Source organism: Lepus europaeus, chromosome 13 (assembly GCF_033115175.1).
Source record: "Lepus europaeus isolate LE1 chromosome 13, mLepTim1.pri, whole genome shotgun sequence".
Taxonomy (NCBI): Eukaryota; Metazoa; Chordata; class Mammalia; order Lagomorpha; family Leporidae; genus Lepus; species Lepus europaeus.
Genome location: NC_084839.1, coordinates 25,009,050 through 25,036,663, shown reverse-complemented (window position 1 = coordinate 25,036,663; position 27,614 = coordinate 25,009,050). Strand labels below are relative to the sequence as shown.

At 45.2% G+C, this 27,614-nt stretch overlaps 1 protein-coding gene across 2 annotated transcripts in view; it reads right to left on the bottom strand.

The window, feature by feature from the left end:
• Positions 1 to 27,614, bottom strand: part of BABAM2 (BRISC and BRCA1 A complex member 2) — a 531,071-nt gene that overhangs the window by 77,894 nt on the left and 425,563 nt on the right. For both annotated transcript variants that reach the window (XM_062209180.1, XM_062209178.1), the window contains 3 exons: positions 9,020 to 9,119; positions 5,908 to 5,978; positions 2,625 to 2,707 (listed from right to left, as the gene is read on the bottom strand). In XM_062209180.1, coding sequence (XP_062065164.1) covers positions 2,625 to 2,707; positions 5,908 to 5,978; positions 9,020 to 9,119 — 254 coding nt within the window. The remainder of the gene's footprint in view (positions 1 to 2,624; positions 2,708 to 5,907; positions 5,979 to 9,019; positions 9,120 to 27,614) is intronic.

Below are 27,614 nucleotides of genomic sequence, written 5' to 3'. Positions count from 1 at the left end.
TCCTCCTCCTCTGGCCCCATGTTGTGGGCAAGCTCCATATGCCACTGCTTGCATGAGACCTGACACTCAGGTCCCTTGAGCACATACAAGGAGACGAAAGCAGAGGGTGGCTTGTCTTAGTCATTTGAACAAGGTGCAGTGAGAGGTACCCACAAGATTAAAATCTTCACCTCTCCAACTTTGTTTATTTGTGCATGTAATTAATACAAACTGATACGTTCATACTTTCCAGATGCATTTGAAAAGCAGGCCCTAAGGTGTGACAAGCTACCAAGTAGGAGTCAGCACACAGTGCTGTGCAACAAAGTGGAGATGTCTAGGCAACACCTGAAGGGTACAGCTCACTCTCAGTTATCGCCCTGTGGAGCCAGGATAAGGTTTTACGAAGGCTCTCTGCCTTCTATCACTATGGACACTTTTGGGTTTCTTCCCTTACTATGTGTTGATGTGAGATTGAGTAAAAATAAAAAAAAATGGACTTAAAAAAAAAACTATTTTATCTCATCATTACACATTATGCCTGTGTATGTGCTTGTCACACTTGTTCCTCATAAATATGTACAATCATGTGTCAGTTAAAAATAAAAATGAAACCATTTTATTCATGTTATTTAATTGAAAGGTAGAGCAACAGAGGGCAGTAGGGAGAGAAAGATCTTCCAAACACTGGTTCACTCCCCAAATGACCACAACAGCTGGGTCTGTGCCAGGCTAAAGCCAGGAGCCACAAACTCCACCATGGTCTCTTCTATAGGGGTGGCAGGGACCCAAGTACTTGGGCTATCCTCATGGCCTTGTAGGTGCATTAGCAGGAAGCTGGATTGGAAAGAGAGCAGCTGGGATTCAAACTGGCACTCTGATATGGGATGCCAGCATAGAAAATGGTAATAAAACTATTTTATTAATCTAAGCAAATCACAACCCAGAATGTAAATCTGCTGAGAAAGATAATCTCCCAAAGTCTCTATACTGGCTGAAGCCTTGGCCAAATATGGCTGAAGTTTTTCTCTTTATTAAGGTCTAGGGCAAGTTTTATACACTGAGCAAAACCTAACTCAAACCTGAAGGAGCAGACATTGTGCACACTGAACTACTCAAGAATGAAGGTCTTGGGGCTGGAATCGTGGTGCAGTGTACCTGTGAAGCCAGCATCCCATGTGAGCATTAGTTTGAATCCTGGCTACTCTACTTCCTATCCAGCTCCCTGCTAATGCACCAGGGAAAGCAGCAGAAGGTGGTCGAGTGCTTGGGCCACTGCACCCACTTGGGAGACCTGAATGAACCTCCTGGCTCCTGGATTCAGCCTGGACCAGCCTTGGCTGTTACGGACATTTGGGAAGTGATCCAGTGGATGGCAGATCTCTCTCTCTCTCTCTCTCTCTGTAACTGTCTTTCAAATAAATAAATCTTAAAAAAAGAATTAAGGTCTTGGTTGACTTGCCATTTGAACCTGACACCATGGGTCACTGATGATTATATAACAAGGAAATGAACAAAAGTGACTTGAAATGATCAATCAACAGAAAGCTGGACAAAAGTGTATTGATTGCCTATCGTAATGCAACAGTCATTGAAGTGTGTCTACTATGTGGACAATAATGAGGCATGATGTTAGGGATACATTAAAGCATTGCCCCATCTTTAAGTTATGCAAGAACTATTTCAACAAGTCCATGGAAAAATGGAATTAGTAGATGAGACTTTTGATGCCAAAAAATGTAAAATCTATGCAAAATTTTCTCATAATGTGCATTTCCTATAGACTTTTTGAAGAGTCCTTAAATTACAGACTATCAAAGTTGTACACTTTTCACTTAGTATAGGGTGATAACGCAATGATCAAAGAAAGTATGTTTTGGCCGGCGCCGCGGCTCAACAGGCTTATCCTCCGCCTTGCGGCGCCGGCACACCGGGTTCTAGTCCCGGTCGGGGCACCGATCCTGTCCCGGTTGCCCCTCTTCCAGGCCAGCTCTCTGCTGTGGCCAGGGAGTGCAGTGGAGGATGGCCCAAGTGCTTGGGCCCTGCACCCCATGGGAGACCAGGAGAAGCACCTGGCTCCTGCCATTGGATCAGCGCGGTGCGCCGGCCGCAGCGCGCCTACCGCGGCGGCCATTGGAGGGTGAACCAACGGCAAAAGGAAGACCTTTCTCTCTGTCTCTCTCTCTCTCACTGTCCACTCTGCCTGTCAAAAATAAAAATAAAAAAAAAAAATAAAAAAAAAAAAAAAAAATAAAAAAAAAAAGAAAGTATGTTTTGAATACTCCTGAAAGTTTTGAGACTTCACAATAGCAAAACTTTTGAAAAAGAAATCTGTCTCGGATGGGGTTTCTCCAGCTTGGTAATACTGGTATTTTGGACTCTAGGATTTTTGGTTGTGAGGGGCTCCCCTGTGCATTGCAGGAGGTTTAGCTGCATTGCTGACCTCTACCCACTAGATGCCAGTAGCAAGCACCCCCTCCCCACCAAGACAACAAAAGATGTCTCCAGAAGTTGTCAAGTGTTGCCTGAGGAGCAAAGCCATCCCCGTGGTTGAGAACCTGGTCTAGAAATGTCTTCTTCATAAATACACATATGCATATGGTTTAGAACATTTTAAATGTATGCTGGAAAAAAAGTATACTCACTGTGTACAAGAAAACAAAAATCTTTCCACATCAGCAGCAGAGTGAGTTTTGTAAAGCCTTCTGCATCATATTCCACGACACCTCTAAGCAACAAAAACATACACAAACAGAAAACCCTAATAAAAATAGGGCATAAAAGGTATACAACCAAGAAAAGAATATATTCACGAAGTCAGGGTTATTGAATCTCAGATGGAGTTATGATGAGTGGGTATTATCACAGGCAAGTGTGGGCTCTGCACTGACAGCACCCAGGTTTAAGTCACGGCCTTGCCATTTAAGGTCTGTTATGGCCTTTGGATCCTAGTTTCCTCATCTGTCAAACAAGTGCAGTAAGATTCTCAACCTTCATTACAGGGTTATGAAACAAATAAGAGAAACCATAAAATGCAAATGTTTGTTAGCTACTAGCTATGAAGAAAAGGACAAGTTCAGCAATCAGGCCAGCATAATAGTGTCAAATGTCATCATATTATCATCTTTTCAGGGGTTGCTATGTATTATTTTCACTGAGCATTAAACAGTAATGAGTAATGACAATATTACTAAATTTGGGATTATATATTATCTTTCTCCCAAAGTACGTGGAATCCATTTGTTTTTGAGTCCTTCAGACTGAAGATAAGGTAGCAAGGTTAGATGGCTGGATGCTGAGTACAGATGGGAGATGCGTATGTCATGTGTCAAAGCAAATAGCTCCTGGCCACTGACGGGACCAGGCCGAATTCTGGGTGGCTCACCTCAGCCATGTCCCTCAAGAGCTGAGTGCGCCGTTAACCACACACTGAGGGCAGGCGGATTGCTCTCTCGTCCTTACAAGGAGACCTTGATGTTCTTGACAATGCCCTCTTCCTGACTGGATCAGGCCAGACCACTGATTCATGACACCCCCTCCCCCACTTTTTTTTTAAAAATATTTGTTTATTTATTTAAAAGGCAGAGTTACAGAGAGGCAGAGGCAGAGAGAGAGAGAGAGATCTTCCATCCACTGGTTCACTCTCTAGATGGCCAGAAACGGCTGGAGCTGGGCCGATTCGAAGCCAAGAGCCAGGAGCTTCCTCTGGGTCTCCCACGCGGGTGAAGGGGCCCATCACTTGGGTCATCTTCTACTGCTTTCCCAGGCCATAGGAGAGAGCTGGATGGGAAGTGGAGCAGCCAGGACTTGAACCAGCACCCATATGGGATGCCAGCACTGCAGGAGGCAGCTTTACTCCCTACTCCACAGTGCTGACCTCATGACCTCCCGCTTAAGCAAGAAGGGACAGTTGCACCCCTTATGAAGGCAAAGGAATAAAACAAGGCTGAGTGATCTGCTCAAAAGTGGTTTGTATTATCACTTAGAACTGCTGACTTAAGTCAATAACCCTCCATCAGTTTCTTCCTCCTATGAATCTATAATTAGCTCAATGTTGTAACATGGATATTTGTACATTTTAGATCCTGTATCCCATAGACATAAACAAGCACACAGTACCTTTCAGCATGCATTCGGTAAATAATACATGTTTATAATTTAGTAAGTGATTCTATAGAAGCCTGCACTATATGCATAAGAAAACATCCATAAAAATATACATAAAAAAGAGTAATTTTGAAAAACAAATGTAAATGCAATTTTCATATTCTCTTGCATCCCAGTGGAGAAGGCTGTGTAATTCCTGGGGAGTGCATGCCCACTTTGGAGGCCCCATGCTAGTTTCTTCATTTTCAATTATACAAACTAAAGAAAATCTTATTTGAACATTAGAAGATCAATGGGATCACTTATTAACTACTGTTTATATCAAAAGTATTAGTTCAAAACCTTTATAAATAAAGTTGAGAAAATCTCAAGTATTAAAGATTCAGATGAAAGACAGTCATATAGTTTGGACACTTCTGCTTTAGAATATAAAGAATTCTCTACAGATAATGAGAAAATTTCTTGACATTGTTTTGAGGAGTCAGAAATTTTTCTTTTAACTGAACTGTACCAGATTTTGAAAGTTTTATCTCAGGGGCAGGAGGAGGGGGAGGTTCTGTGGCACAGCTTGTGATTTCGGCATTCCCTTATAAGTGTGGCGTTCGTGTCTCAGATGCTCCACTTCTGATCCAGCTCCCTGCTAATGCTCCTGGTAAAGCAGCAGAAGATGACCCAAGAACCTGGGATCCTGCAGCCACTTGGGAGACCAGGATGAAGTTCCTGATCCTGGCTTCAAACTGGCCCAGCCCTAGCCATTGTGGCTATTTGGAGAATGAACCAATGGACAGAAGATCTCTCTCTCTCTCTCTCTCTTTCCCTCCCTCCCTCCCTTCTCCCCTCTCTATCTCTCTTACTATCCCTCTGTAACCCTGCCTTTCAAATAAATAAATCGAAAAAAAAAAGAAAGAAAAGAAAATTGTGTATCATGGCATGGTCAGCCTTATTTTTTGTTATCTTCTTTTTCCTACTTCCAATTTCCTTTTGTCCTAAGGTCTTCATTTACTTATTTAAAACTTTTATTTTGTGTCACTGTCTACATATTTGCATTATTTATCAAGCTCCTCTAGGATAAGGTGAGCTATAACCAGACCGCTGCCTTGTCCCACTCAGTGAGTAGAATGCTCGGCCTTTCAAAGAGCATGAGGAAAACGCATTGTGCACCTGCTGCACTAAGGCCCTGTAGAAGCCCAATGAGGTCTCTGATGGCATTTAGGGGGCAGGGCTGAAGGGCAGCACAGCCACTGGCAGCCAGAAGGCCATCTCACAGGACAGCAGCAGCAGGAGGCACCACTCGGACTGCAGTTACGAGTTCTCTCCCCTTTCCTTGCCACTGACCCTGGATCATCTCCTTCCCAAATCTGTGTGGCACCTGAGGCCTGAGCAGTTGGGGTCACTGACCTGGCTCCACCTCTTCTATGCATGTGACTTCCATCAGGTAACTGGACTTCGCAGTTTCAGGGCTGCCTTCAATAATACGTGTCAATAATGCCTGCCCGGCTCACCTCAGGACTACTGTGAGACAATGTAGGAGAAAGGCCTCCGCGGACCACAAAAAGCTCTGCAAGCAGTGGGCAGTGCCCCACCGTTACTGGGGTGTCTGGGGCTGGTCACGCTGCTGCTCCAGGGAAGCACTAGATTCTACGTTTGGATGAAGAATGCTACAAAAATGTCTCCCCAGGAGCCCTGGTGACAGCAGCACATCAAAGGTGATCCACTGAAGAGTGTCCTATGTAATACCAAAATGCTGTTTTCTTAATCAAGCGTCCATGTTAGGGTCATCAGCAAGCAAGGGCATGGTGCTGAATGGTTCAGAGAACTTACGTGCCAAAGTGACTGAGGAAAGCAGCAATGTACTCTCTTCTTTTGTGATAGCCTTGAATCACATACTGCACCTGGAAGAGGAACCCAAAGCTGAGAAGTGGTGTAGGACAATTTTAAAGGCTTCATTATGGAAAATTTCAGATTCACAGAAGTGGAAATAGTAAGATGAACACCAATATTCCCACCACCTATATTCAACAACTGAGAATATTTTGCCTTGTCACTTCATTCAGCCATCTATCTACCTACCCATTCTACCCATCAACCTATCAATCTTGCTGAAACATTTCAAAGGAAATTAGAGACATCATGACAGTTTGCCCTAAATACTTCATTGTGCATCTCCCAAAAATAAGACATTCTCTGACATAAGCACAATACCATTATCATACCCAATAAATTCAATGATCATTCTCTTAATTAATTCACTATTTCGTCCACTTTCAACATTTCTCATTGTCCCCAGGAAGTTTTTTAAAAATAGGTATACAATCAAGGATGTGACATTTTATCTGCTTTTTATGCCTTTATGCTTGAGTGTGTGTATGTGTGTGTGTGTAAATGAGTATATGGCTGCACATGCATACATGACACTGACTTTCCAAAGAGATGGGGATAATTTTCTTGTATTATATCCAAGTTCTCTGCTTCCTTCCTCTTTCCTCTGCCCTGTGCATTTCCTTCAAATTGGAAGTTAAAGCCAAAGGTATGATTAGACTCAGGTTAAATATTTTCGGCAAGGAAACTTGTAGGTAGCACTGGGCTTGATCACTTAGTTAAGGTGATGGTAGTCACTATAAAGGGATGGTTCCCTTTGCCACAGTCAGTACAAATCATATCTATCTACCTACCTACCTACGCATACATATGCATATATGTGATTACCATAGTGAGTAATCAATGAGTGTACTCCTCCAAGGCATGGGAAGATAGAATACCTAATGGTTTCAATATCAATTGGGAGATTCTTATCTGAACCAATTATGTCAGGGTACACAAAAAGGTGATTTTTGAATTCTATCATTCCTTTTGCACTTATCAGATGATATTCTGTAAAGAATAGCTTTCTCTCATCAAGTGAAATTTTCTGGTTATCTTGAACTCCTATTGAAAAGAGAATAATGCTTAATTATTTCTTTTTGAAATCTTAACATTCAGAATAAGGAGGGTTACAATAGGAGATTTTATTTTTCCTTTTTATATTTCCTTGTTATTATCAAATGACAGTTTTTATTTTAAAAAAAACACAAAACCTCTGAACTCATTAAGCTAGGCATCTTAAAGTTAGTGATCTACCCATCAGTTTCTAACATGAAAATACATTCCTTATAATGTCCTCATAATGGATGAAAGAAACAGTGGGAAAGAGAGACAACCCCCACCCACCCCAAATTGTTTATTTTGGTTGTAGCCACAACTGTGTTTCCATGGCTAAGGAAAGCTCAAGACAAAGCACTTGGAATAACTTTGACACAATCAGTAGTGATAGCCACGTTGTACCCTTTAAAAGTGAAACAATTCTATTTATATAATAGGGGTCTATGTCAATTTATAAAAACAGTGCTTACTTTGCAGGCTTAATGCAGGATCAGAAATGTTATTTGCGGAAAAGAAAAACAGATGATAAGTTTGCTTAAGTGGCTTTGTTTAAAACAGGGATGAAAACAGTTCTGTATACTTGATTTTAAAAACAGAAAACCATTTTAACAGAAACCCACAACAAAACTGGCTATAAAGATAGATTCCAACGTAATTATGGAAATTCATCTGAAGAGATTGTTTCTAAATGCAGCCTGCACTGTCCTCATTTGTAGCAAACAGTAGAACATCAATTTTAAAAGACAAGTAAAATTAATGAAAGGGAACCAAATAAGAAAAAATGGAGTGATTCTTATAGTTCTGGGAAAACAGTACTATATCTTTTTTTGGGGAAAATGTATGACTAGAAATTAATCTCAATTGGAGACCTTTAAAAATACTTTTCTTCTCAGTTCTGAAAGAGCAAATTTTCATTTTTCTCTATAATTCTGGGACACAGATTTGAAGGCAGTGCAAAGCCCTGGAATGTAAATAAGAATTCTGTCCTGGGATCAGTTTTGCACGAGGGAAGAGAGGGGGGAATTTGGCTTGACGAGAAGCAACCACTCCACAAGAGTTGAATGTTCTGGGCCGGTCCTGAGACTGCAGAGTTGCCAGATTTTAGTTTCTATGACATTTGGAAAATAATACTGAAGCCTTTGAAATATTATTGTACTTCTAGAATATTTTCTATACGGGGATTAGCCACATTTTGACTGAGAGAGACAAACAAAAGATCTACCCCAGGCCAATGTGAAAAAGTCAGCAGGAGCAAAGAACATAGCACTCTGACAATTACACAACTTGAGTCCCAGTGCCTGTGGGAGAGGAAAGAGAGTCAGTGGTGCTTCAGCTACTATGGCTGGGCATTAACATGTAGATTCTTAACACTTTTCAGAAATCTCTGACATCTATCACAGTAAATCCAGCTATTTGCCAATGTAATGGCTGATTAATGAAGCTAAGAGAAAGCTACAGATAATCTAGGTGCCTGGACAGAACACCAATTGATCTGGAATTCTTGCCCCTGGGAGCAGGAGTCTACTTCCAGAAGTGACAGGAAGAAACCAAGAACTAACTCAAACAGTAGGGTACTGGAAGGCAGAAAGAAACGAATGCAGTTTTAAGGAACTTTGCTGATATCAACTAATGGCCAACACACGCACAGCTGCATGTATTCCCTATGTGCAGGTGAAATGCAGGGGATCCAAAACTGAAAACCATAAGAAGGCACAGAGCAAAAACTTAGGGATAAAGAAAACTCAAAAAAGGAGTGACTTCAATCTCTGGATGTAAGAGATGAAGGTAAGCCTGGAACAGGCGGTCAGAGGCCTCAGGAAGGAAGGAGGAGGACAAGGAACAGAGCAGTCACCAGATGCCTTGTAACTCAGAGCAGGAAAGGCAGGTGTGAGCCGGGGGTTGAGACAGGAAGAGGATACGGGGAGGAGGATGGCACATGCACAGTGACTTGGGACCTGAGGTACTGGAAGAAGGAGTCTCCCAAGGTGGAGAGCTGGGGGGACTTGCTTTTTACCTTGTTGGTGAGCAGGTGGCATACTTGAGGAACATAATCAATGAGGCAGCCTCCTCCTGGAAAAGCTGGGATATGAAGAGCTGAGGAGCCTCCAAGCGCACTGAAAGGACAAGAGTACAATGGACAATTCTCTTAGGGCTCAAGCAACTCACCAAGCGATACCCCAGACAGATGTGGCTTCTCTCGGCAAAGTCTGGCCACCAGCTGCCTTGAATTAATGACGAAGGGAATACGGGCTTCCCTTTTATGATTAAATTACCAAATTCATTCTTTTAAATTAGTAATGTTCATGTTACTCCTCATTAATAACAATTACGGATGTTATCACACAATGGTACGACACAGAAAACGCTGGTTGGCACACACAAATGTCTTACTGACTTAAGTGGGTTAGATATGTTGTTGAAACACACTTTGATACTCTTCAATATGCTCAATTCAGTGTGGGGCAAAGATAAGTTATTCACTGAACACCTGAACTGAACCAAAATGGATTGACCCAACACTGTAATAATGCATTCAAGAGACCAGTTCTATGGCTCACCAGCTCTCTTACGTTGTGTGCTAACAGGTATACTAGAAGAAGGTATAGTCTAAACACAAAGGACAGTCAACAATCATCAATCCAAACACTAAGCTACAATACTGGTTCAGAAACAAGGTTCTAGAACTTCCATGGGGATTCCTCTTTCAATTTAAATTAATCAGCATACAGTTATCAAAATAAATTGTTCAGAACTGTATGGCAGGGGCCGGCACTGTGGTGTAATGGGTAAAGTTGCTGCCTGCAATGCTGGCATCCCATATGGGCACTGGTTTGAGTCACAGATGCTCCACTTCTGATCCAGCTCTCTTGCTGTGGCCAGGGAAAGCAGTGGAGGATGGCCCAAGTCCTTGAGCTCCTGCACCTGCGTGGGAGACCTGGAGGATGTTCCCGGCTCCTGGATTCAGATCGGCGTAGCTCTGGCAGTTGCAGACGTCTGGGGAGTGAGCCACTGAGATGGAAGACCTCTCTCTCTCTCTCTCTGCCTCTGCCCCTGCCTCTCTGTAACTCTACCTTTCAATTAAAATAAATAAATCTTTGAAGACAAAAAAGAACTGTATGGCAGGTACTTAATTTATCACCTTGGTCTTGATTTCATCTTCTTTCCTTATTTTGACTTTTCTTTTCTCTAGTTTGCTTTCCTTATTTTAATTTAATGTATATATTTCTATAAGCCTCTTAAGCCCTCTCTGCAATATGGTGAGATATTTTTTAAAAATATTAAAATCCTTTAATCCTGTGTTATTCATTACCCAAGTCTCCACAATTACAAGGTTGAAAAGAGAAGAAAAGGATGTCTTAAAAACTGCCCAGAAAATCATTCCTGAAAAGTTGAGGGCAGGCTGACCCAGTATACGAGGGTTTATGATACACAGAACACACACATAACTACTAAAAGGATTCCAGACCCATCCTGTTTTAACTAAATATTTCTGAAATTAATTTTTTAATAAAAATGGATTTGTTTGTTTGTGGGAATGAAGAATCTCAATAAACAAAAGCTCAGGCGATGTGAGGAAGTCAATCCAGAGTGGAAGTATCTGATATTGACCTTTCTCTCTCTGACAACCAATAAAATCCTAAGCCAGCATTGGACTAAGTTTGGCACTAACTGAATCAGCTGTACTCTGCAACTGCAAGGAACCTTTGCTGCTCAGAGCAGGTGCTGGGTTGGATCTGGCCTGAACCCTGAAGGAGCCGAGCAGAGTTGCTATGACTTCCTGTGAACTGCGGGGAGATTTCTGTCCCCTCCTTGAAGACACACATCTCACTGGAAGGTTCTGATGATTCCCTTCGATGGAAAACGGATTAGGAAGAAGATTCCAGCATTTACATCCTGCAGTTATTGGTTCAATATCTGTATAACATGGGGAATGCAAGGCCCAGGCTACTCATAGCTTACTCACAGGAACAACTCTTGGCATAATGAAATTCCAAGAAAGAAAATAATTTGGACAGTTCTTTGGATTTAATTGTAATGGGATTTCACTTGTATGAAAAATTACAGAATAAGTTCTTAATCATTCATTAAACTGCATCAAGGAGGGGAAATAGCGCATGGATAATTCCCTAAACTCAAAACTCCTTATATTTTTATTTTTATGTATTTTTTTGCTCTTTCACTGCTTGAATTGTGTCGTTCTGAAATATGGTCGTTAAATGAAAATCGCCTGTAATGATGGAACGCAGGGGTGTGAAGAAACTCAAAGACCAGCTGTTTTGCTGTCGGGCCCATGTTTCTGCACCCTACCTCTGCGATCGTCAAGAACTCACACTTTTAGTTAGGCTCTTTACCACATCATCTAATTTGATTCTCCCCATGATCCTGTGAGGCTGGAATTATCACTAGAATTTTAAAGGTGGAGAAATCAAGGCTCAGAGAGAAGTTGCCTCTGATTTACACAACTAGACAATGGCAGGACCACACCCTGAACACAGGTCTGTCTTTCCAGCCACCTCCTGAGAGGAGGGGGATGTGAACCAGAGAACACTACAGGGGCGGGACGGCACAGTAGGTCTGGCTCCCAGTCAGCTGCTCAGGATCCTGATAGGGTAATGGTTCCTAGAGGCACTCAAACCATCACTCCACGGACATGTGCAGTCTTCCACACAACAGCAAGACTCCAGCCACCAATCAGATACACTTGACCTCAGATGTCATGACCCAACCACTCTGCCATGTCTAATTCTCGAAGACTCAGTAGCTATGCAGAGTGAGCCTCAATACACGGAGCACTGCAGGTACTAGGAAGGATAGTTCGAACTCGGAGTTTATTTTTAAAAGGATGCTATTTCACTCTTTGGTTAACTCTGTAGTTGTCGGGCTGTAAAAGTCCAAAACCTAACATACAGTGTCACAAACTGATAAGTGCCGCTGATTCATGCATGGATATCCGCCTCATGAGTAAATATTTAACAGGCTTGCTAAAGCCTGAATGCTGCCCTGATCGTGCTGAACAAACAAAGTCAAGTGCCATGAAATAAAAGAGCTATTATAGTTTTAAAGGGTGGAAGATGGAGGTAAGGCCTTGTAATCCAATTATTTAATATCGATGAATCAAGAAATATTGAGCTGAGCATGTACATACAGCAGGAAGCTCACCCTATGCAGAAATTCCAAGGCCCCCTCAGATGTCCCTAGAAATCCAGGGCTGGCTGGAGAGAAGGCAGGGCCTGACTACCCGGAAGTGGCTGAGCTGGGGCTGGGGCTGAGGCAGGGGTGAGGAAGAGATGAAAGGGACACTTGGCATCGCTTCTTCTGATCTCCAGCTTGACGCAGTGAGGTAGCAGGGGTGAACTGGTGAGGACAGGAAATCAGCGTCACACCCCCAGACAGAACTTGGGGGAGATGAGAAAGTGCCATCTATGTCTTCATGCACTGAAGTTAGTTGACAGTTCTTAAAACTGAAACTAAATCTGTGGATATAAATTAGAAGAACGAGGCCAGCTTGAGTTTGAAAAAGCTTCCCCGCAGTGCAGTTCATTAAATAGACCAAAAGGTAACCAGAAAAGCATTTCCAAGACTGTCTGATGGCTCCAAATTTAAGCGAAATGTAAGAACTGTCTATAGGAAACGCATTAACGTGATCCTTTACCACACAAGCGACGCTAACAGAGCCCTTGGGGAGCCCTGCTCTGTCTGTAAATATTCAGAGTGTCTCTAACAGTGAAGACTTCCCTTGGCTGCAGACTGACAGCAGCAGGGAGTTCTTTCTGAGTATTTTGACGTGGAAAAATGCAGAGAGCCAGCCTGTCTGCAAGTCTGACTTGGAACAATGGGGTTTTGATGTGGGCTCACTGAGGAACAGCAACCCACGTCCAACGTGGGATTTCACCTGACTAGTCAAGTAAAATAAGCAAAACATAATAAAGTGGCCGGTGCCGTGGCTCACTAGGCTAATCCTCCGCCTGTGGCGCCGGCACCCAGGGTTCTAGTCCCGGCTGGGGCGCCAGTTCTGCCCTGGTTGCTCCTCTTCCAGTCCAGCTCTCTGCTGTGGCCCGGGAGGGCAGTGGAGGATGGCCCAAGTGCTTGGGCCCTGCACCCGCATGGGAGATCAGGAGGAAGCACCTGGCTCCTGGGTTCGGATCGGTGCAGCGCCGGCCGTAGTGGCCATTTGGGGGGTGAACCAAGGGAAGGAAGACCTTTCTCTCTGTCTCTCTCTCATTGTATAACTCTGCCTGTCAAAAAAAAAAAAAAAAAAACAAAATCAAACAAACAAACAAAAAAATATAATGACGCAATGGAGACAACTAGAAGGACCAGAGATTCAGTCTCACTGGCGGCATCTGTCACACTTTCCCTCCTTGGTTCCACCCAACTTCCTTATCAGCACAGTGGCGATGACGCTGCTCTCGGAAACACCCATCTCTCAGAGCATTAGAAGGTTTCTGGTAAGGATTAGAAGGACACCAATGGGAAATGGCACCAAGCACTCCAGGGGAGACACTATTCTGGAGTGTTTCGACTTTGAGTGTTTTTGTACCAGGGTCATGAGAAGGCACTGTCATAGACACTTGGGCAGCCTCAGTACCCTGTTCTTGCTGGTGAATTGGGTTCTGAGGGAGAGGACGTTGACCTGGCTGGCTCCTCCAGACTGTGATTCAGAGGAGCACTGGAGGTTGAAGCCAAGAAACTTCCAGGATGGCAGACAGACAAACTGCCTCTAGCCCCTAAGCAAAGGAATTCCTAAGCGAAAGATGCCTGCTTCCATCCAGTTCAACACACACCAACCATATGCTTAACTGTTTAAAGTCTTGAATTTCACATTCTGAATATGTGACTCGGACATATTCATATTGGAACTTTGGTAAGTTCTTCCGAGGCAGAAGAATGCCAAGGCCCTCAAGAACCTGATACTCGGTAGTAACAGAAGATGTTTCCCAGTGGCCTGCTGGGGGACAATACACTAAACAAGGCACTGTCACTGTTGAGTGCGCACCCTGGCCAGATGCTCCACTGGCACTCCGTGATCTCTGAACCTCACACACATCCTTTCAAGTTGACCTAAGGAGCCCAAGTTACAGGTGAGAAAAGTGAGGTTCTAAGAGTTTAGGTAACTTTTCCAAGTCAGTGTAGCAGTAAGTTGCAGAGATGGTCTGAAACCAGGCCTTATAGGTTCCAAAGCCCATTTCCTTTTTCATTAGGAATTCTTTCACAAAATGGTAGAAATCTTGAAAGTCTAATTTTCACCTACATACTCAAATAGGGGTATAAGCAACTGAAACTGTCTTCAAAGCTTAAAGATTTTTTAAAGATTTATTTATGTAGCTGAAACGCAGAGTTACAGAGAGAGAGAGGAGAAACAGAGATCCACCTTCCACACACTGGTTCACCCCCTAAATGGCTGCGAAGACGGGGTTGGGCCAGGCTGAAGCCAAGGAGCCAGGAGCCTTCTCCAGGTCTCCCACATGGGTGCAAGGGTCCAAGTTGGGCCATCCTCCTCTGTGTTCCTGGGTACATTACCAGGGAGCTGGATTGGAAGTGGAGCAGCTGGGACCTGAGCTGGCACCCCGTATGTGATGCTGGTGTTATAGGCCATGGCTTTAACCTGCCTTGCCATAGTGCTGGCTCCCCCAAATTTACTACTATTATTTATTTGAGAAAGAGAGAGAGAGAGAGAGAGAGAGAGAGATTCTCCCACTCACTGGTTCACTTCTCAAATGCCAGCAATGGCCAGGGCCACAGCCAAGAGTCAGGAAAGCATGCTAGATCTCCCGAATACATGGCAGGAACCCAACTACTTGCACCACTGCTTATCAGATTTGCATTGGTGGGGAACTAGAGTCAGGAGTTGGAGCCAGAAATTGAACCCAATCTGATGTGGGTGTTTTTAACTGCTAAGATAAATGCTTGCTCTATATCCTCAAAGCTTTTATCCTTAAAATTCATCACCTGATCATTTCATTTTTTAAGACATTTTTTATTTATTTGAAAGGCAGAGTTCCAAAGACAGAGGAAGAGGAAAGTTGGGGGAGAGAGAGAGAAGGAGAAAGAGATCTTCCATCTGTTGGTTCACTCTCCAAATGGCCACAATGGCCAGGGCTGGACCAGGCTGAAGCCAGGAACCCGGAACTCGATCCAAGTCTCCCATGTGGGTGGCAGAGGCCCAAGAACTTGGGCCATCTTCTGCTGCTTTCCCAGGCACGTTAGCAGGGAGCTGGGTCAGAAGTAGAGCAGCCAGAACTCGAACCAGCATCCACATGGGATGTCAGCATCTCAGGTGGCAGCTTAACTGGCCACACCAGCCCCTCTCACTTTTTCTTATCTTAAGCTACCACTTCATAGCAAGTTAATCTGGTCAAGTCTAAAAACAAATTTCATAGGGGAAGGCATTTGGCACAGCAGTTAAGATAGAGTCTGTCCAGCAAAATGAAAAACAAAAACAAAAAATGATTCTGAAAATCCAGAAGGACATCAATACCAAATATACAATGGTTTCTCTTTGCTTCCTAACTGGATTTTTTTCCCTGATTAACCACTCTCTGTACCTGTTGTTAGCCCTCATGTCATTCTATTGATCAATTCTGAGTCATCTCAAGAGTCTCTTAATCTTTTAGCTAAACACAATCAGGTGCAACTGAAAATGAAAAAGAATCTCAGTGTGTTCCCGGGGGGCGGGGGTAGGGGGAGAATACAGTCCACAGTGGAAGAAAACGTGGGCAGTCACACTGGCCCAGAGGCTCGCTGAGGCCTCAGGTCAATCCAGTGCTCCCATGAGCACACCTCACAGCATAAGTGAGGTCTTCTCTGGAGTACTATATCCCATTTCTTCTTTCCCAATCTCCGGGGAAAGATGAAGTGGAAATGTTCTGAGACACTGACAACTGTGAATGAACACTCAGAGAAAATGTTTATTTATGGAGGCAAGTCTAAATTAAGTTCAATTATTTACAAGGTTATAGAATTATTAAATCACTTTAAAGTGTGAAGACATGCTACATGGATCATTTTCATCGGCTGTTCCCTGCTTAGGTACAGTATTAACAACAAGTGTTTGGAAGGTAGTAAGGGGGCCTCGGTGGGCAAGCGAATTCTCCACAGAACAGAGTGGTAACAGTAACTCCATTTACTAAGCACTCAGAGTGCAGCAGGCCCTGTACACCAAGGGCTTTGCCTGTTTGATCCCTTCTGTTCCTCACCCTGACCTGTGAGCGAGGCGTTATGTTACAGAGGAGACGGCAGAGGTTAAAGAAGCTAAATAACATCTCTAAGGTCGCACGGAGGGCGAACGGCAAAGAGGCCCCTAACTGAGGTCTCAGTGTCCGCAACCTCTCCCATCCCCAGGTCTTCCATGATCACTTCCGGGCCTTCCAAACCCTCATCTGCAGACTTAACATTGCCCACCAGGCAGGCCCTTGAGCTATTTCCAGCTTCATTTACCGAACTTATTCAGGTACCTGAATTGAAGCCATGGGGAACAATTCCAAATGGAACTTTTGTTTTGTTTTTTAAAGATTTCTTTATTTAAGAGGCAGAGTTATAGACAGAGAGAGGGAGAGACAGAGAGAAAGGTCTTGCGTCCACTGGTTCACTCCCCAAATGGCTGCAACGGCCGGGGCCAGGCTGATCCGAAGCCAGGACCAAAAAAAAAAAAAAAAAAAAAAAAAAAAAAAAAAAAAAAAAAAACCTCTGGGAAACCTAGAAGAGCTCTGAGGGCCAGGGGGACTTGATGGACACTTCTCAGCAGAGACGAGGTGGAATGCCAGCAAGGGTACTGTGCATTTAAAGAAACATAAAAGATGGGAGTATGGTGATTACAAACAGCACACTGTCAAAAAACAAAAACAATACAGCATGCCTAGTAACACAATTACCAACCAAATCTGTGCTCAGGAAAATCTTCGTCATGTTTTTTTCATTTTTTATTTGACAGGCAGAGTCAGACAGTGAGAGAGAAAAGTCTTCCTTCCGTTTGTTCACCCCCCTCAAATGGCCGCTACGGCTAGAGCTGCACTGATCCGAAGCCAGGAGCCAGGTGCTTCCTCCTGGTCTCCCATGCAGGTGCAGGGCCCAAGCACTTGGGCCATTCTCCACTGCCTTCCCAGGCCACAGCAGAGAGCTGGACTGGAAGAGGAGCAGCCAGGACTAGAACCTGGTGCCCATATGGGATGCCGGCACCACAGGCAGAAGATTAACCAAGTGAGCCACGGCGCCGGCCCTTTTTCATGTTGTTAACATCTCACAAGAGCCTTTAAGGGGCAGCAATCTTTTTTTTTTTTTAAGATTTATTTATTTATTTGAAAGGCAGAGTTACAGAGAGGCAGAGAGAGAGAGAGAGAGAGAGAGAGAGAGGTATCTTCCATCCACTGGTTCACTCCCCAAATGGCAGCAACAGCTGAAGATGCGTGGATCTGAAGCCAGGGGCCAGGAGCCTCCTCCAGGTCTCCCACGTGGGTGCAGGAGCCCAAGGACTTGGGCCATCTCCTACTGTTTTCCCAGGCCATAGCAGAGAGCTGGACCAGAAGAGGAGCAGCCGGCACTGCAGGCAGTGACTTTACATGCTACGCCATAGTGTTGGCCCCAAGGGGCAGTAATCTTTACAGATGTCTACCGCCAGAGGTTTGTCAGCACGTGAAAAAGCATTTCATCTAAATCCCTTAAAACAGCTGTAGACTTAGCACATGCTGACACTTACAGGGTAAGAGGGAAGAAAAGCTTTTTCCCTCCTGTCACATCTCAATCCCAGACTAGATCATCTGCAGTTGATTGCATCACAGTTTGTTTTTTTTTTTTTTAAAGAAGTGAAACTGCTTTCAGATACTAGGGGTCAGGAATGAGTGCAGGTACTGTCAACTACTTATCAATTTCCAACTCTCGCGTTCCCATGATGGGCTTTCACTGCTCTGCTATTATGAAGAGTCCTCAAAAAGTTCATGGAACAATGCATGTTATAAAAAAAAAAAATACCCTGAGGGCCGGCGCTGTGGCACAGTGGGCTAAAGCCCTGGTCTGAAGTGCCGGCATCCAATATGGGCGCCAGTTCTAGTCCCGGCTGCCTTCTTCCAATCCAGCTCCCTGCTGTGGCCTAGGAAAGCAGTGGAGGATGGCCCAAGTGCTTGGGCCCTGCACCTGCATGGGAGACCAGGAGTAAGCACCTGGCTCCTGGCTTCGGATCGGCGCAGCGCGCCGGCTGTAGTGGCCATTTGAGGGGTGAACCAACGGAAGGAAGACCTTTCTCTCTGTCTCTCTCTCTCTCACTGTCTAACTCCACCTTTCCAAAAAAAAAAAAAAAAAAAAATCAATGCATACAATAGTTACCCTAAAGTAAATCTACCAATGTATTCCTAATGCCCTCCTTCCCACGGCACACAGATTTTAATGGTGGTCAAGGCAGATGCAGAGAAGGATAAAAACAAAGAATCCCTTCTGCCTTAGGAGGGCAGGCAGGGTAGCACCTGAGTGGTTACCACGGGCTGTTACATGAACACTTCACACACCCACTCCTGGGCTCTATGCTCAAATAAGTAGACTGCGGGGAGCTGCATCCTGGCTCGCAAACAAGCGTGAAAAGACAGCACAGGATGGCATTAGCCAGGGTACCGTAGTTTTGTTTTTGTTTTTTTTACAAGTTTACAGGTACTAGCACTTTACAAGTTGTTTCCCAAGTGCTCGTTGCTTGATTTTTTTTTTCCTCTCTTCATCAAACAGCTTTACAAACCAGAAAGCAGGCATTAATAGACTCATTGTAGAAAGGGGGAACCTGAGGCTTGAGGTGGATGACTTGTCCAAGCTAGAAACAGTGGAACTGGGACTGGAATCTTTCCCTGCACCAGTAATTTTCACGTTTGCTTAAGAATAATCTGAGGAACTGCTGTAAAGTCACAAACCCAGGCCCCACAGAGAGGTCAATTAATTTGCTTCAGCAGGCTAAGGCGGGGCCTGGGGATGTGCATTTTAACCCACTCCCTAGTGGATGCCAAGTGGTCCTCACATCACATCTCAGTACTGCTGTCCAACTGACTTGGATGATGTACAACTGGGCCTATGAACAGGGAGGAGTGTAGCAACGGCGAATTTGCCTCCCATCCCTGAGGCAGGAGGTCTCTGACTGTCTGAAAGGTACTGTGCATGACAGGAAGGGAAAGAAAACAAACACACTCTTAACAAAAAGATCTGTTTTATTTGAAAGGCAGAGTGATACAAGACACACACAGATACACACACATACAATCTTCTATCCAGTGGTTTACTCCCCAAATGGCTACCACAGCCAGGGCTGGGTCAAGCTGCAGCCAGGAGCTGGGAAGCTCCATCCTGGTCTCTCACATGGGTGGCAAGGGTCCAAGTACTTGGACCATTATCTGCTGCCTTCCCAAGCACATTGGTAAGAAGGTGCAGCAGAAGCAGAGTAGCCAGGACTCAGACCAGTGCCACGACATGGGATGCTGGTGTTGCAAGTGCTGCCTTTCCTGGATGCGCCACAACACTGGCCCCTAAACACACTCTTACGGTCTAGTGTAGGAGATAAAGCATTTATGGAAACAACTAGAATCAAGGTGATTTCTCCTAATTGTATACATGGACAAAATGAAGTATGGTTACCACCCACAGGTAATCAGGCAAGGGAGCAGTCAAATCCAATCAAGGGGTGGGAATAGGGGGGACACAGGTACTATTTAAGGAGGCAGGCTGTGGACCAAGGGCCAGGAACTCAGGGTGGACAGCAGACCCTGGGCCCAGGACCCGCTAAGCAGTGTTCTGTCCAGGACATCTACTGGCTGAGGGCCTCTGCCTGGACAGGAAGCAAGAAGAATAATGGCAAACCTTAGTGCAGCGCATATGGTGACATGGAAAGAAAGTATGAGGGCAAAAAAGAGTTTTGTTTGGTCACAGAGTGAGAGATGACTGGAAATAAGGAAACATCTGGGTTTTGAGACTGAATCTCAGTCTCATTTCTTAGAATTTCTCCTTTATGTAGAAAACTTCTGAATTTACATCTCTAGTTCAGAACTTTTCCTGCACTCAGGATACCTACAGCCAACTGCATATTCAGCATCTCCATTTGAATGTTGAAAATGTACCTCAAACTTGAACTTTTCACAAGCAAATTGCCTGCAAAAGCTACTGCTTCAGCACTCATCTCATCCAATTCTTTCTCTTGGTCTCAGACCAAAACCCCTAGTCATCCTTGCCTCCTCTCTGTCACTCCTCACGTTTCAGTCAGCCAGGTCCAAGCTACCATTGCTTCTCACCTGGACCACTGCCTCCACACACGAGCCAGGGCTGCTCCCACCTCCGGCACAGGCCCAAGTCTCCTGCTGTTCCCTCTGCCTGCCGCTCTCTTCCCAGCCATCTGTGGGGCTGATGAACAACCTCTTTCAAACAACCCACCTCCACCTCTTCTTGCGCCGTATTTCCGTGGCACGCACCTCTGTAAGACAGCCTCCCTAACATCTGCTAATTGTCTCCCTCATCATTTTCACTAGAATGGCAGCTGCTCCTCCATGGTGACCACTGCTCATTTTGTTCACTTCCATGACCCCAGTAAGAATATGCCAAGCTCATATTTAGGTACCCAATAAATATCTGTAGTATTAATGGTGAATAAACTTCAAGAAAGATATGGGAGTCAGATTTCCAAAATAGACAAGTCAGCAAATCTCTTCCTTTGTAGGTAGTAAACACTGCTGGTTTTACAGCCATATGCCTCTGTGGCTGCAGTGCAATAGCAGCTGTAGACAATACGTACCGGAATGAGCGAGCACGGCTGTGATCCAATACCAGTTTATTTATGGAAACTCAAATTTACATTTCATATCATACAATTTTTACAAGACAGAAAACATTATTCTTTAAATGTTTTCTAACCATTTAAGAACATGTAAAGATGATTCTTGGCTCACGGGCTGGGTTTGGTCAGAGGGCGTTAGTTGGCTGACCCTCCATCTAGGATTATAAGACTACTGGACAGTGCAACAGATGCCGCAAGTGGTGGGAAAATATTCAGGAAGAAATACAAAAAGTTCATGGAAAGATGGAATTAAAAGTTGATTTTTGTGAAAAAAATTGTTGAAGTTCATCTATAGTTTCTTCATAATGCACATTTTCCACGACCTTTACAGTGACTCCCTTGAATAGGCCAATAAAAAGAAAAAAAAGAAAGAGAGAAAGAGACCTAGACCGGGGTTATTAGCAAAAATGAAGAGCAGACCCTTTGGTCAGATCTCTCTCTCTCTCTCTCTCTTTTTTTTTTTTTTTTTTTTTGACAGGCAGAGTGGACAGTGAGAGAGAGAGAGACAGAGAGAAAGGTCCTCCTTTGCCGTTGGTTTACCCTCCAATGGCCGCTGCGGCCAGCGCATCGTGCTGATCCGAAGGCAGGAGCCAGGTGCTTCTCCTGGTCTCCCATGGGGTGCAGGGCCCAAGGACTTGGGCCATCCTCCACTGCCTTCCCGGGCCACAGCAGAGAGCTGGCCTGGAAGAGGGGCAACCGGGACCGAATCCGGTGTCCTGACCGGGACTAGAACCCGGTGTGCTGGCGCCGCTAGGCGGAGGATTAGCCTGTTGAGCCACGGTGCCGGCCTGGTCAGACCTCTTAAAAACCCTACCCCGACAGCAGGTAAACCCGAGGCAGCAGCCTTTTCCAGGCAGCTCGTGGGCCGTGGGAGTTCTCACAGTGATCCTGGAGCGTAACTGTGCAAGAGCAGCTATTTATACGACTGCGAATGAAGCCTGAGGCATATTCGGGTGCTTTTTACTTCTATGTTAGGTGAAAAAGCTGCCTACAAAAGCCTTCCTCCCACCCGAAATACTAGCTGTTAGTGACTGAGCCTCAGAAATATTAAGATGAATCATGTATGCTCTTTTCACCGTGCAAAAAGATAATTTTAACACTCAGAAAATGCTACTTTGGGTAGTCACAAACCACACAACAGAAAAGCTGTCCAGCCTAAAAATTGTAAATAAATAAATTCCTGCTCCTGCGTGGAAACCTGTTTCCTCATTTGGATTCTGGTGCTTCTTTAGGACTTGCCTCTGAGGTGAGCTGGTGTTAAAAGCGTGTTCAGTCGTGTCATCTGAGGCTGGGAGACAGCTTCGGCCCTGCATTCCTGTTTCCGGCACCCCTTGCTAAGCCGCCTGTTCTTGGTAACCTATGGCATTCAGCCTGGCCTTTCTTAAGGGCTGTCTTCTCACCTACAGGCAGCCTGCGCTCACTCGCTCGCTCTCCACCAAGCTCAATCAGGGTTGACCTGAAAGGCGCCGATGACAGCGGGGCTCAGCCTTTACCCATACGCAGGGGGAGGACTCCTGTGTCTCTTTCTTCTTCCTGCTTGGAAAAGCAGGTATTTTTGTCTTTGATCCCTAAGCTCTGTTTTCTTTCTCTTGTTACTAAACAGTTCCCTCCCCAGTCCCCTCCTTTTCTGCAACATCATCATTTTTCCACATTGCACCGTTTGGCACAGGAGAAGGAGGGAACCACATCAAATAAAGGAATGCAACCACAAAAGCTGCCTTGAGAAGCAAGGCCCAGAAATTTTTTTTCTTTTTTGTCAATTTACCGTTTTTGGACTTGTTCTCCCATAATCAAATCCTCCCTATCGTGTTAACAATGTGGTGGTGCGTCAAAACTTTGGAATTCTGCTTCAATCAGCAACCCAGAGCTTAATAGGAAAATGAAGCAATGAAATGTCGGTCTCACTGTTAACCTTAGGCGAGGCCTGTACTTAGGATGGCAATGTTTGCTTCTTGACGGTCCATGAGCCAAACCTTCAAAGTCCTGTGCGAGCTCCGGGCTGTCAGCAGAGGCCTAAGACTGTGATTTGAGCATCATTTAGGCATGCCTCTGAAGCAAGAGGGACAATCTCTCCAAGTACCACAAGACGAAGCACAAAGCAGCCTGAAGTCTAAGAAGCCAGAGAGGACTGCAGGCTGAAATCATTTGCAAAAATTGTAGACATACTCGTCTTCCTGGCAGCACTTCTCAGGTCTGGCTCCGTGACACTCATGATGTCTGCGGTGATCACAAAAGGGCTTGTGTCAAATGAACGTGGTTGGTTTTTTTTTTTTTTAATTAAAAACATGTGCCAACATGTAAACTGCTGAGGGACAACAATAAGGTGCTCCAATTCCAAACCCAAATGTTTACAAGTCACTTTTCTGCGTGCTCAGGATCTCTGCATTATAGTTAATGTTTAAAAACAGCTGGTAACATTCATCACCAGGGAAAACAGCAGGCAGAGGTGGAGCACCTTTGATTTAGTGATTTTTATCTTTTGTGACTAACTTGGTAAACGCAACCATTCACTGCATGAAGCTAAGTATTTGTGTTGTTTTCGTCTGGTTTACATGCATCTCGCTTGATGCTGAAATGGGCCTGTTCTTGAACATGGCCGGTCGAGTCTACCAGCAGTGAACAGAGGGGGCGGGGCAGGGACTCTCCACCTGCACCTGCCCTTGCACACCCAGATGACCCGAGCGCCCTCCTGAGATCCTGGGCAGAGGGAATGGTCGGGAGGAGAAATTTTTTTTCTTCCACCCTTGTTCTAGGGTAGCCTCTCAGAACCTCACCGTGGAGAAATGAGTTGTTTTGGAAAAAATGAAATAAAACCATATGGGCGTACAGGTTCTCACATGGACCCACAGGACAGAGTTTACAACTGCCCCTGGCCAGCATGAGGAACACTGTGCGACAGAGAAGGAGGAGCCTTCTACCCAGAGAAGTTAAGATCTTCCCAGGTAACCGGCACAATCACTGGGCTTCAGATTCTGGCAACATCCACCCTGGCCCTGGCTCCACCTTCAAGAGACAAGTCACGCATGGTGTTCTTGTTGCCCATCCATCTTCCTGGCCCTTCTTCACGCTCTCCCACTGCCCCGACCTAGCCCCCCACTATAGCTATCCAACAGGACAGAGTTTGGTAGAGCCAAGGCAGTGGAAAATGACAGAACGAAGGGCAAAGACAGGGAAGGGGGACTGCGAGCAAGAGCTTGTTTGGAAGGACCCTCTCTCAATTACCTCCTGTGACTGCAGCTGGGGTGCTGAGCCCAGGCACCTGGCCCTGGTGCCAGCTACCATCCCAGGGAACTGTCCACAAGGTGAATTCACAGTGTTTTTGTGCTGGTCAATCAGGGCAAGATCCTGGATGGGGACCCAGTCCCCTCCACAGACCCACCACCCCTCCAAGTAGAGGCCATTTTCTACAGCCGACTGGGGAGAAAGAATCAAGGAAAAAGATGATGAGAAAGGACACCTGGGAATCCGGGGCAGTGAGGGATGGGAGGCTCTCAGTGCAGGCAGGATTTTAACAAAATGAAGATGTATTCAGTAGATTCCTGTCATTTAAAAAAATTCTGATCTTACTAAATAAATTGTTTACTTATGAACAGAGGAAGTGGGAGCTCAGTTCTGCTAATAGCCATCTGTGCGAAACTGGGATTCTGATTCTGAATATTATAATTTATTTACCTGAAACCTTTATTTTTTAAAAAATAGCCATTGGTTTAAATACTATTTTTATCCAATTCTCTAAAACAAATTGTTCAAAACAGCTGCGACAATCAATAAGGCCTACACGGTCCCAGACAAAGGCTGCTGGGCAGGCCTGGAGGGAGCCGCAAGCGGCCCAGGAAGAACAGGATACAGGCACTCAGGCCCAGCAGAGCTCAGCCCGGCGGGCACGGTGACCCCAGAAGGTGGATGCAGTGACTTTCCTTAAACCAGTGGCCCAGGATGCAGCAGTAGGAGAAAGGTTAGTCAGGAAGAGAACGAGCTCTGGTAAATGCAGGCAGTGCCAGTGCCAGCACTTGGCCAGATAGCATTGAGCCTGCCTAATAACTTTTGGAAACCATTTTCTTGCTGCTTGCAAATTTTCATTACTATTATTTTCTTAAGCTTTCAAAGCCAAAACACTCGAGATTTATTAATAGAGCACTATCAACAGCATAAAGGGAACTGCAAACGCAATTTATCTTAAAAAGCTATATGGCTGACCCACGATTACTACCCCTCACATTGTTACTTCAGTGGCCTCAATGGTCCAAGGGGCAGAACAAGCTGAACGGACCTTGGGGGAAGAACTCAGCAGCAGGAGCCTTGGCACTTGCATGGATGCTTCCCAGGCACTGAGAGTCTTGGAGGAGACACACAAGGAGGGGCCATCACCTCTGGGTCACCCAGCCACTCTCAAGGGGCTAAAACACTAAATCTATGTACCTTGCATTTCTCCGTAACTTGTGTTTCCTCTCCCCCTTTCACTGAGGCCAAGACTTGAGGCTCACCATCCCCAAGAAGAGGGGAAGGGCAGTGCCCTCCAGGGCAGAGAGGGCCAAGCCAAGGAGCTGAATCTAGCACTGGATGACAATGTCCCCAGGTGAAAGGAAACACAGGGAGAAAGGGGAGAAATTCAGGCAACAGGAATAGCCTGGGTGTCTCGCAGATGTTTCTCAGGCCTCCTTGGGGAACTGGGGGCACAGGCGGTGAGAAGCTGGAAAGCTCTAGACTAACTTCAGGAAACCAGAATGGTGAGGCGTTTCTAGTCCGCTTCTCACCTGGGAATTGAGGAGGCCACTGTGCCAAGTAACCTCCAGAGTAAAGAGGGACTATGGGAGGACCCAGGGCTTACATGCTACCTTATGTACTTCGTTCTTTGGTGGTACTAGAAATTTATCCTGGCACATATCACCTTTGTAATACATGCATGGGGTCGGGGAAGAGACAGAGGCACCAAGGTATAAAAATACTGTTTTGGACCTATGGACTATTGACCTGGGACCTACTACTATTTGGAAGAAAAGTAATAGCTAGCACATATGAACACTTTCCATAAGGTAGGCTTTATACTGAGACCTTTCATTTACTGTCCCTATTTAATTCTTACAAAACCCCTGTATGGTTGATATATCTTATACATAGCAACAGGGCTTGGCAGGTTAAGTCAGAGACCCAGAAGAACTCAGGCAGTAGTAAATGATGGACACTGGGTTGGACCAGGCCATCCATGGTTACCAACTGTTAACCATTCTACCAGCTGGGCTTTAACAATCACTTAGCTTGTTTGGAGTCCAGTTTTCTCATCTGCACAATGAAGGTGGGGCTAATTCTCAGATACCTTCTAATTCTATCTTTGTACCCTGGTCTAACGCAGTGCTATGGACAGGTATATATCTGGATTCAGAAAGCTAGGTATATGGTTTATTATGCAAGCTTAAAAGGGGAGTGAGCATTTGTCTCAAGTTTAAGATGCCCACAACCCTTATCAGAATACCTGGGTTTGATTCCAGGTTCTGTATCTAGACTCCCTTCCTGTCAGGGCAGACCTTGGGAGGTGGCAGGTGATGGTTCAAGTGGTTGGGTCCTTGCCACCCACATAAGAGACCCAGACTGAAGTCCCAACTCCCAGCTTCAGCCTGGGCATTTGGGGAGCAAATGGAGCGGAGCTCTGTCTGTGTCTGTCTCTTTGCCTCTGAATTAAAAAAAAAAAAAAAAAAAAGGAAAGAAAAAATCCCTTAGTATGGAAAGATCTAATCAACATGCAAACTTCCTTGGCACAAAATGCAGAAACAGTGACTAGGTGGCGAAAGCACACTGGGAGAGGCAGGTTTACTAAGTGCTGTGAAACCTCAGGCACTAAATTCAGGAAACAGGATACAGAGCCACAAACTCAACCAACGTGATTCTTCTCATCCCTGTAGTCAGCAGGCACCATGGTTTCATTTTATAATGGGGACGGACACAAGCATGAAGCCCTAAGTGTATGCTCAGTTCCTTACAACTTGCCCAATCCTTCAATCACTGTTTTGGACCCTCTGTTACTACTGTGTATTCTTCTCAGCCTTCACTCCTGACTCCAAGACTATTGCTTTTTAACTAAACATGAAGCAGTTTTTCACTGACCAGGTCCCGTGCTTTTCCCCTGCCTGATGTTTTCTCAGATAAGTGGAAAGCTCCTAGCACAAGCTGTGAACACAGTAGGCATTTGTGGTAGGCAGAACAGTGGCTTCTAAGATGTCCAAGCCCGGGAGCTGTGACTATGTTACCCTATGTGGCAAAGGGCACTGTAGCCATTAAAGTACAGCTCTAGACATAAGGAAATCATCCTGGTTTATCTGGATGGGCTCAAACTAGTCACACAAGACCTTAAAAGTGGAAGAGAAAGAAGCAGCCGAAAAGGCTTGAAGAAGGATGAAGTAGGCCATGAGGCAAGAAAGGGAGGAAACCTCCAGAAGCTCACTGATCTCCACCAAAGACTTGTCTCAACCATCAAGAATACAGAGCTGGGGCCAGTGCTGTGGCCGCCTGCAGTGCTGGCATCCCATATGGGCACTGGTTTGAGTCCCGGCTGCTCCACTTCCAATCCAGCTCTCTTCTATGGCTTGGGAAAGCAGTAGAAGATGGCTCAAGTCCTTGGGCCCCTGCCCACATGGGAGACCTGGAGGAAGCTCCTGGCTCCTGGCTTTGGATCTTTGAAGTTCTAGACATTGTGGCCATCTGGAGAGTGAACCAGCGGATGGAAGACCTCCCCCGCCTCTCCCCCTCCCCCCCCCCCCCCCCGCCCCGCGCGCCTCTGCCTCTGCCTCTCTGTAACTCTACCTTTCAAATAAATAAATATTAAAAA